At 54.1% G+C, this 10,798-nt stretch overlaps 1 protein-coding gene across 1 annotated transcript in view; it reads left to right on the top strand.

Moving 5' to 3' along the window:
- Positions 1 to 10,798, top strand: part of LOC116540787 (myosin-binding protein C, fast-type-like) — a 43,901-nt gene that overhangs the window by 19,868 nt on the left and 13,235 nt on the right. Inside the window, exons 6-15 of the mRNA XM_032264527.1 lie at positions 2,765 to 2,953; positions 3,303 to 3,332; positions 3,636 to 3,775; positions 5,739 to 5,898; positions 5,984 to 6,088; positions 6,816 to 7,004; positions 7,190 to 7,324; positions 9,938 to 10,105; positions 10,269 to 10,357; positions 10,454 to 10,649. Of these exons, the coding sequence (XP_032120418.1) occupies positions 2,765 to 2,953; positions 3,303 to 3,332; positions 3,636 to 3,775; positions 5,739 to 5,898; positions 5,984 to 6,088; positions 6,816 to 7,004; positions 7,190 to 7,324; positions 9,938 to 10,105; positions 10,269 to 10,357; positions 10,454 to 10,649 (1,401 nt within the window). The remainder of the gene's footprint in view (positions 1 to 2,764; positions 2,954 to 3,302; positions 3,333 to 3,635; positions 3,776 to 5,738; positions 5,899 to 5,983; positions 6,089 to 6,815; positions 7,005 to 7,189; positions 7,325 to 9,937; positions 10,106 to 10,268; positions 10,358 to 10,453; positions 10,650 to 10,798) is intronic.

The following is a 10,798-nucleotide window of genomic DNA, read 5'->3' as shown; positions in this document are numbered from 1 at the left end:
TCACCCGCCTCGGCCCCCCAAAGTGCTGGGATTACAGGCTTGAGCCACCGCGCCCGGCCCCCATTTTTTTTTTTTTTAAGACAGAGTTTCGCTCTCATTGACCAGGCTGGAGTGCAGTGGCGCGATCTCAGCTCACTGCAACTTCTGCCTTGCAGGTTCAAGCGATTCTTCCGCCTCAACCTCCCAAGTAGCTGGGATGCACCACCATGCCTGGCTAATGTTTTGTATTTAGTAGAGATGGGGTTTCACCATGTTAGTCAGGCTGGTCTCGAACTCCTGACCTCAAGTGATCCACCTGCCTCAGCTTTCCAAAGTGCTGGAATTATAGGTAGGAGCCACGGCACCCAGCCAAATTTTTCAATTTAATTTAATTTCATTGTTTTTGGAGATGGAGTCTCACTCTGTTGCCCAGGCTAGCGTGCAGTGGTATAATCTAGGCTCACTGTAACCTCCACCTCTGAGGTCCAAGCGATTCTTCTGCCTTAGCCTCCTGATTAGCTGGGACTACAGGTGTGCCACCGTGCCCGGCTAATTTTTATATTTTTAGTTCAGATGGGGTTTCGCTGTATTGGCTAGGCTGGTCTCAAACTCCTGACTTCAGGTGATCCACCCACCTGGGCCTCCCAAAGTGCTGGAATTAAGGCGTGAGCCATGGTGTCTGTCCCGTCCGCAAACTTAGTAGTTTAGAAGGATGAGGATTGGGCTCGGCGCAGTGACTCATACCTGTAATTTCAGCACTTTCGGAGGCCAAGGCAGGAGGATTTCTGGAGCCCAGGAGTTCAAGACCAGCCTGGGCAACATAGTGAGATCCTCTTTCTAAATAAATAAATAAATTAGGATTCATTTCATCTTGAGCCTGCAGGTTGGTTGGGGGCCAGCTGATCCAGGACGGCCTCCTCCTTGCCTCTGTGGTGGCAGAATCTGGGCTCTGCTGACTTTGTGTGGGTGCTGTCAGGACCTCAGCTGGGACAGCTGGGCAGCCAGCACGTTGCTCCCTATGGCACCTCCTCCTCCTCCTCCAGTGGGCTGAGCCTAGCACGTTCATGAGGCAGAGGCAAAGGTCCTGAGAGAGCATGGAAGCAGACAAGACCTCTGTGGCCCAGGCTGCAAATGAGCCCAATGCCACTTCCGCCATATTCTTTTTTTTTTTTTTTCAGGATTTATATACATTTATTTATTTATTTATTTTTTGAAAGGAAGAAAAAAAATTAAAAAAAATTTTCTTGTTTTTCTTTTTGAGACGGAGTCTCGCTCTGTTGCCCAGGCTGGAGTGCAATGGTGTGATCTCGGCTCACTGCAACCTCCACCTCCAGGATTCAACCAATTCTCCTGCCTCAGCCTCCTGAGAAGCTGCGGTTACAGGCACGTGCCACCACGCCTAGCTAATTTTTGTATTTTTAGTAGAGATGGGGTTTCACCATGTTGGTCAGGCTGGTCTCAAACTCCTGACCTTGTGATCTGCTCACCTTGTGATCTGCCCGCCTTGGCCTCCCAAAGTGCTGGGATGATAGGTGTGTGCCAGCATGCCTGGCACTTCCGCCATTTTCTATTGGGCAAAGAAAGTCAGAGGCCAGCTCTGTGTCAACAGATTCCAGCACTTGATGGGGATGCTGCAAGGTTGCATTGCAAGGATATGGGCACGGGCAGGGGAAAGCCTCTGGCAATATTTGCACAGTCAGCATGGTTCTAGCTCAGAAAATAAGAAGCTGGAATTCAGCAGGCGGCATGTGGACACCTAAGACAAACACCTCGTTATCTGCAGCATGCAGAGATCCGCCATGATGCCTGGAAAGCATCGTGCCATCCCGGGCTTCCTGGCAGTAGCTCTTAGTGGGATGTAGGGTTCCCACTGTGTACTGTGTGGGGAACCGTACTGGCTGGTGGTCTCAATAATGATAACGGCTGGGTGCGGCGGCTCACGCCTGTAATCCCAGCACTTTGGGAGGACGAGGTGGGTGGATCACTTGAGGTCAGGAGTTCGAGAGCAGCCTGACTGGCCAACATGGTGAAACGCTGTCTCTACTAAAAATCAAAAATTATCTGGGTGTGGTGGAGCATGCCTATAGTCCCAGATACTCGGGAAGCTGGGGCGGGAGAATCGCTTGAACCCAGGAGGCAGAGGTTGCAGTGAGCCAAGATTGTGCCACTGCACTCTGGCCTAGGTGGCAGAGTGAGACTCCATCTCCAAAAAAAAAAAAACCAACCCCCCCACCCCAACACACACATAGTGATAACACGTCCTGACACTTATAGGGCACCTACTATGTGCAAGGTACTTCTTTAGATGCCTTTTTATTTTGAGACAGGGTCTCAATCTATCACCCAGCCTGGAGTGCAGTCACGGCTCACTGCAGCCTTGTTCTGGGTGATGAGCAACTCATCATCCAGCCTCCCCAGATGCTGAGATTACAGGCGTGAGCCACCATGCCCAGTGAAAGAACTGCATCTACCTATTTATTTATTTATTATAGAGACAGGGTCTCCCCGTGTTGTCCTGGGTGATCTGCAACTCCTGGGCTCAAGCGATTCTCAATGCTCAGCCTCCCAAAGTGCTGGGATTACAGATGTGAGCCACTGTACCCTTCTCCATGCTTTACAACAACCTTGATGTAGATTGGCATCATTACCCCTATTTTATAAATGAAGAAACAGAGGCACAGAGAGGTTAAGTAACTTGCCCAAGGTCACACAGCTACCAATTTGAACTTAGGCCACACCACTCCAAAGCCCTGGATAAGAATGCAAGCATGTGAATTGCACTGAGGGAAGCCGATGCGGGGGTGCAGCCCCATGGTGGTTCCCAGGGCAATCTGGCCCCAGCTCTACCCTGCTCCCCTACTCATTAGGTTCCACAAGCTGGTGATCGATGACGTGCGCCCGGAGGATGAGGGAGACTACATGTTTGTGCCCGACGGCTACGCCCTGTCACTCTCGGCCAAGCTCAACTTCCTGGGTCAGGATGCCCTTCCTCCTTCCCCGGGGGCTCTACGACCCATCCTCCCAGACCCAGGGCCCAGGATGTCCCCCTCCAGGATTAAGGTTCCCTGAGTGCGAATGAGGACGACAGCAGGTGTCTGTCCCACTCATGGCTGGAGTCAGAAGATGGAGGGAGAGCGCTGAACTCCCCACCGCCTGCCACCTGGGAGCCTGGGATGAGAGGTGGCTCCTGGGCCTGAACCTGACCCCAGCACCCCAGTTCCCAGGGAGACTGCCAGACCCTCGCCTCTTCCCCTGGGCTGTGAAGGCAGGGCGAGGGGCCTGCTGGGTTTAGACCTAACTGTCCAGTCTTCTTTGTCTTCCAGAAATCAAGGTGGAGTACGTTCCCAAGCAAGGTGAGCACCAGGGACTGCTCTGGGAGCTGCCCAGGGAGGAAGGGAGGGGCCGAGGGAGAGGGGGCAGGGTGAGGAAGGAGGGGTGGGGTGAGGGAGGAGGGGCGGGGCCGAGGGAGGAGGGGTGAGGGGGGCAGATAGACGGGGCAGTCAGCAGAGACGGAGGCACTGGGGTCTTCAGGGAGGAGCGGTTGGGGGCCTGGACCCCCAGGTCTCTGTCACTGTTGGAACCTATCTTCTCGGAGATCCTCTCGTCGGGACTGGCCACCCACCCCCAGGGTCCCTATATCTCTTCTGTGCCACCAGAGCCACCAAAGATCCACTTGGACTGCTCGGGGAAGACCTCAGATAATTCGATTGTGGTTGTGGCTGGAAACAAGCTGAGGCTGGACGTGGCCATCACAGGGGAGCCCCCTCCCGTTGCCACCTGGCTGAAGGGAGATGAGGTGGGTCAGGGCCTCCCCTCTGTCCTGACTTCCTTTCCCTTTAGGGAAGTTGCTTCTTTCCCCCTGAGCCTCAGTTTCATCCTCTATAAAATGAGAGTGATGACTCGTCCTTCACAGGGTTGTTTTGAAGATTGGATATTATGTTTGTCCGTCACAGGTACGGGCCTAGCACATGGTGGACGCTCCATCTATTCAGCCTTCCTTTCAGTTAATTAATCAGGGGATCGACCAGTTTAGCCTTCCAGCCATCCAGTAACTCATCTGCCCATCCACTGATGATTTTTCATCAACTAATTGGTTAATCCACCCAGCCATCCACTCATCCAGTAATTAATCCGTTTGTCCATTTTTTCATCCAGAAACAACATATCTACCCATTTATCTATCTATATTTTTTATTAGATTTTTTTGTTTTTTAAATTTTATATATGTATACACACACACACACATACATACATATATATATATAGAGAGAGAGAGAGAGAGGGGAAGAGAGAAAGAGAGAGAGGGAGAGAGAGATGGAGCCTCACTCTGTTACCCAGGCTGGAGTGCAATGGCATGATCTCGGCTTACTGTGACCCCTGCCACCAGGGTTCAAGGAATGACTCCCCCTTCAGCCTCCCAAGTAGCTGGGATTACAGGCGCCTGCCACTGTGCCTGGCTAAGTTTTGTAGTTTTAGTAGCAGTGGGATTTCACCATCTTGGCCAGGCTGGTCTTGAACTCCTGACCTCGTGTTCCACCCACCTGGACCTCCCAAAGTGCTAGGATTACAGGCGTGAGCCACTGCGCCCGGCTATCTATCTGTGTCTGTCTATCTGTCTGTCTGTCTGTCTCTCTATCTATCTGTCTATCTATCTAATTTTTTGAGGGGGCAGTTGTGCTCTGTCACCCAGGCTGAGGTGCAGTGGCATGGTCTTAGCTCTGCAACCTCCGCCTCCCAGACTCCAGCGATCCTCGCACCTCAGCCTCTGGAGTAGCTGGGATCACAGGAGTGCTCCAGCATGCCTGGCTAAGTTTTTGTATTTTTGTAGAGACAGTTTCACCATGCTGCCCAAGCTGGTCTCCTGAGCTCAAGCGATCCTCCCACCTTGGCCTCCCAAAGTGCTGGGATTACAGGCATGAGCCAACATGCCCAGCCGTATCTGTAGATTCCTATATCCATCCATCCAACAAGTATTTTAACCTTGCATGTCCCAGGCCCTGGGACAGCTCGATTTTTCATGTCTCCCTGTGCTTCAGTTTTCTCTTCTGTCAAATGGACAGATTTGGCTCCACATTCATCCACTCACCCACTCAGCAAGCATCCCTGAAAGCTTCCTTTGCACCAGGTACTGAGGATGCAGCCATAAGTTAGTTAGATGCAGCTCCTGCCCTCCAAGAACCTTCATTTTATTTAAAATGTATTTATTTATTTTAAAATTTGAGACAGGGTCTCACCTGTTGCCCACACTGGCCTTGAACTCCTGTGCTTGAGCGATCCTCCTGCCTCAGCCTCCCAAAGTGCTGGGATTACGGGCATAAGCCACCGCGCCCTGCTCAGGAGCCTTCACTCTTGTGGAGAGGCAAACACCTGCCCAAGCAGCCATGGTCCAGAGTGCTCTGGCTGAGATAAAGGGAGGTTCTAGAAGCTATGAGAACCCAGGGGTTGGAGCCAGCACTTCCAGCTGAGGGCATCCAGGAAGGCTTCCTGGAAGAGGTGTCTTCCAAGTGTGTCCTGAAGGATGAGTAAGAGCCTAGTGTTGCATGTACAGGGACCAGCCTTGCAAAATCTCTGGGACAAGACAGTCTGGTGTTTTTAATGAAGGATGGCATTTGGAGGGTGAGGAGGGCAGCGGAGCGGGTGAGGACCGTGTGTGTCGATGGGGAACCATGGGAGGATTCTGAGCAGGGCAGTGGCAGAAGCAGGCCTGGGTTTGCTTGGGGACACGATGGGCTGCAAGGCCATCTGGTGGCTGTGTCCAGGTATTCACGTCCACCGAGGGCAGGGTCCGCGTGGAGAAGCGAGTGGAATGCAGCAGCTTTGTGATCGAGAGTGCAGAGCGGGCGGATGAGGGCCGCTATACCATCAAGGTCACCAACCCTGTCGGCGAGGACGTGGCCTCCATCTTCCTGCGGGTGGTGGGTGAGTAGAGACAGCCAAGGTGGTCTGGCCGAGGGGTGGCTCTCTGAGGCCCTGAGGGGCCGCCTGACTCTCCTGCCCCCTGCAGATGTCCCAGACCCCCCGGAGGCCGTGCGCGTCACCTCGGTTGGAGAGGATTGGGCCATCCTTGTCTGGGAGCCACCCAAGTATGATGGGGGGCAGCCGGTCACCGGTGAGTGCCTCTGTCCTCATGACCTCTGACCCCTCCTTCTGCTTTCTCTCTTTTTTTTTTGGAGACAGAGTCTCATTCTATCACCCAGGCTGGAGTGCAGTAGCTTGATCCTGGCTCACTGCAACCTCTGCCTCCTGGGTACAAGTGATTCTCCTACCTCAGCCTCCCAAGTAACTGGGATTACAGGCACCCACAACTATGCCCGGTTAATTTTTGTGTTTGTAGTAGAGGTGGGGTTTCACCATGTTGGCCAGGCTGGTTTTGAACTCCTGAACTCAAATGATCTGCCCACCTCAGCCTTCCAAAGTGCTGGGATTACAGGCGTGAGCCACTGTGCCAGCCTCCGCCTTCTCCTTGACCTCCCAGAGCCCTTGGCATCCTCAGTGACCGACCTCTGACCCCTGATTTTTCATTTTGCCATCTCACAATCCCTTTGGTCTTCCCCCTTCCTTTACTCACCGGTGACCTGGGAATTCTCACTTTGACCCATAGCCTGGGTGTTCCTATGACTCCTGACCCCCTGGTTCATGAGCCATGACCCCTCTTGATTCCTGACTCCAGGACTGGTGGCCTCCAGATGCTCTGTGGCCCCTGAGATCCACCTAAGATTCATGGCCTCAGACCGCCCTGGGTCATGCAGTCCTCTGGATGTGACCGTCACTCCCCCAGCTGACCTGTGCCCCATGCCCTCCCGTCCCCTCATCTCCTCTCTGCTTGGAGCCTCCAGGGTACCTCCTGGAGCGGAAGAAGAAGGGCTCTCAGCGCTGGATGAAGCTGAACTTTGAGGTCTTCACGGAGACCACGTATGAGTCCACCAAGATGATCGAGGGCGTCCTCTACGAGATGCGTGTCTTCGCTGTCAATGCCATAGGTGTCTCCCAGCCCAGCATGAACACCAAGCCTTTTATGCCTATTGGTAATGTTCCCTGCACTCTGATCCATCAACCCCCGTCCACCTCTGACCCATCTTCTGCCTGTCATCAATCTCTGACCCTACACCCTGGCCTTCTGACCAACCATTCTAACTCTGACCCGTGCCCCTTCCTGCTGACCCCTGACTCCTCATTCCCCATCATATCCTCTTTTTCTGGATGCTTCCAGCACCCACGAGTGAACCCCTGCACCTGGTGGTGGAGGATGTGACAGACACCACCACCACACTCAAGTGGAGGCCTCCGAACAGGATCGGGGCAGGCGGCATCGATGGGTACCTAGTGGAGTACTGCCTGGAAGGCTGTGAGTGACCCTGGCAGGCCTGGTGGGGGTGGTGTCCAGCACAGATCCCCCTGGGGGTATCCAGTCCAGGGACCTGAAAGCAGGACCGTGCATGAAGAGAGATGGGTGCAGCAGCCTGCTCGTGTTTTGTGTCTGTGCCGTCATGAGTCGCTGGGATGAGACCCCCAGTGACTAGTGTGTTTTCTCTCCCTTCTTTCTTTCTGCATCCATCCTCCATACAGCAGTGACTTTCTGTCCATTCCATCTATCCGTCCATCCACCCATTTATTTTTTACCTCTATGCCTTCTTTCTTCCCTCTATTCATTTATCCATCTAACCAATATTTCATTCATCCATCTTAACATCCACCCATCCATCCATCTGTCCATCCATCTGTCCACCCGTTTGTCCATTCATCCATCCATCCACCCACCTACCCACCCACCCATATTTCCATCCATCCATCCATCCATTCATCCATCCATCCATCCATATTTTTATCCATCTATCCCTCCATTTGTCCATCTGTCCACCCATCCATCATCCGTCCATCATTCATCCACCCACCCACCCATCCATATTTCCGTCCATCCACCCATCCATCCATCCCTCTATTCGTCCATCTGTCCATCTATCCATTCATCCATCCATCCTTATTTCCTTCCTTCCTTTCTCTCTCTTTTTAAATTTTTGAGAGTGTCACTCTATCATCCAGGCTGGAGTGCAATGGCACAATCATAGCTCACTGCAGCCTCAACCTCCTGAACTCAAGTGATCTTCCCACCTCAGCTTCTCAAGTAGCTGGGGCCATAGGCATGTGCCACCATGCCTGGCTAATTTTTTCATTTTTTGTAGAGACAGGGTTTCACAATGTTGCCCAGTCTGGTCTCAAACTCTTGGGCTCAAGCCATCTGTCCACCTTAGCTTCCCAAAGTGCTGGGATTACAAGTGTGAGCCGCCATGCCCAGTCCCTTTTTCTCTTTTATTTCTCCCTTTTACCCTTTCTCTGTCCTCCCTCCCTTCCTTCTCTCCTGCCTGCCATGCACTTGTCTACCCAGTCATCCCGCCATCTATCCTTCTATCCATCTGAAAGTCATTTGAATCTTCCAGCCATCCATTCAGTAACATTTTTTCATCCATATATCTGTCTCTTCACCACCATCTTTGCTTCCTTCATTTTTTCTACCTATATGGCCATCCAACCATCTGTCCACCTAACTAGACATTGTCTCTCTGCCTGTCCATCCATCATCTGTACCTCCATACATCCACCCTTCATCCTCCACTGAATATTCACTGAACCCTGACTGCGTGCCTGGCCCAGCTCCATGGCTATGGAGATGTCTCAGACACAGCCATCTCTCTGGGAGGATGGACGTGATCACCTCGACACAACATCCCAGGCCTTAAAGTCAGACATATGCGCGTTCCAACCCTTCCCCTCCACTGTCTGGCTGTGTGTCCTTGGGCAAGTCTCTGAGCCTCAGTATCTTCATCTAACAATGGCGAAGACAGTTACCATCTTGACAGGGTACAGTGATGGTGCACTCGAGAATGCATGGAAGGGAGGGATGGTTCAACCCTCATCAGCTTCCTTCCTCCTTCTCTCTTTCATGCCCTTTACCCCATTCCTTCCCTGGCTGGCTACTCCCAACCTGATGTTTCAGAACCCAGCTTGTTAGAGTTCACTCTGTTGATTGCTGGTCTGAGCCAACAGTCCTGAGTTCCCCAACCCATGGCCATAAACCCAAGACAGAAAAGCATGTAACAAAAAGCAGGCAATCTGAAGAGCTCTGACCCTGCCCTCAGCCTGCCCTCCTGGACACCCCCTCCGACTGTGCCTCAGACAGTGCCAGGATCTCTGCTCCTCTGTGCCAGCCTTGCAGGAGAGCAGAGCTTGAGAGTGTGCTGGAGTCAGACAGACGTGGGTTTAACATCCTAGTCCACCCAGCCTGAGCTGTGTGTCCAGGCTGGTCTTGAACTCCTGGGCTTGAGGGATCCTCCTGCCTTGGCCTCCCAAATTGCTGGGATTACAGGCATGGGCTATTGCGCCCAGGGAAAGTTTTTTTTTTTTTTTTTTGAGGTGGAGTCTCACTCTGTCACCCAGGCTGGAGTTCAGTGGTGCCATCTTGGCTCACTGCAACCTCTGCCTCCCAGATTCAAGCAATTCCCCTGCCTCAGCCTCTCGAGTAGCTGGGATTACAGGTGCCTGCCATCATGCCTGGCTAATTTTTGTGTTTTTAGTAAAGACAGGGTTTTGCCATCTTGGCCAGGCTGGTCTCGAACTCCTGGACTCAAGTGATCTGCCCACCTCAGCCTCCCAAAGTGCTGGGATTACAGGCGTGACACCACGCCTGGCTGAAAGTTCTTTAACCTCTCTGGCCCTCATGCTGACATGTTAGGGAAGTAACATGGGGATAGCACAGGGTTGAGGTAAGAATTAATGAGTGAACAGAGGTGCCACCCTCAGAACCTGGCCACGATGAATGCTTAACTAACCAGCTGCCTTCGCCGCTGCTGGGAACTTACCCAGTGCTGGCTCGCTGCGTGGGGCGCAAGTCCCCAGGAGAAACGGGAGCGGAGGGTGGGAGGAGAGTGTGAGATCCGCCAGCCAGCGGGGCGTCTCTCTGCAGCCGAGGAGTGGGTCCCCGCCAACACTGAGCCCGTGGAGCGCTGTGGCTTCACCGTCAAGAATCTCCCGACCGGAGCCAGAATCCTCTTCCGAGTCGTCGGGGTCAACATCGCGGGGCGCAGCGAGCCGGCCACCCTGGTCCAGCCGGTCACCATTAGGGAGATTGCGGGTGCGTGGCCCCTGACCCTGCGCCCCGAAGGACCCAGCTGGCGTCGTTCCGGCAGCCATTTCCGTGTCATCGGCGACACCACCCCAGACAGCCTCATCGCCGTCGGCCCCCGGAACATACCCTGGCCCCCCGTTGAGTCCCCTCCCTGTGTTTGCGTCCTCAGAGCCACCCAAGATCCGGCTCCCCCGCCACCTCCGCCAGACCTACGTCCGCAAAGTGGGAGAGCCCCTCAACCTTGTGGTTCCCTTCCAGGTCAGGGGAGCGGGGCCGGGGCGGGGGTCGGCTCCTACGCAAGCCCCCCTGTGCGCGGGTGGAGCCCCGCTGACCCGCCCCGCCCTCTCCCCACAGGGAAAGCCCCGGCCCCAGGTGGTGTGGACCAAGGGCGGGGCCCCGCTGGACACCTCCCGCGTGCACGTGCGGACCAGCGACTTCGACACCGTGTTCTTCGTGCGCCAGGCGGCCCGCTCCGACTCTGGGGAGTACGAGCTGACCGTGCAGATCGAGAACATGAAGGACACTGCTACCATCCGCATCCGCGTTGTGGGTGCGCGCGCTGGGCAGGGCCTATGGGGGGCCACGAGGGGCAGGGATGGGGAGCGATGGGGGAGGAGGTGAGAAGAGGGGTGGGAGGAGGTGGGGAGATGAAGGGTGGGAGAGGAGGTGAGAGATGAGGGGTGGGAGAGGAGGTGAGAG

This window comes from Sapajus apella, unplaced genomic scaffold (genome assembly GCF_009761245.1).
Source record: "Sapajus apella isolate SASKATOON/1434 unplaced genomic scaffold, GSC_monkey_1.0 scaffold144, whole genome shotgun sequence".
NCBI lineage: Eukaryota > Metazoa > Chordata > Mammalia > Primates > Cebidae > Sapajus > Sapajus apella.
The sequence above is the reverse complement of the archived record's forward strand: the minus strand, read 5'-3'. Positions and strand labels throughout refer to the sequence as shown.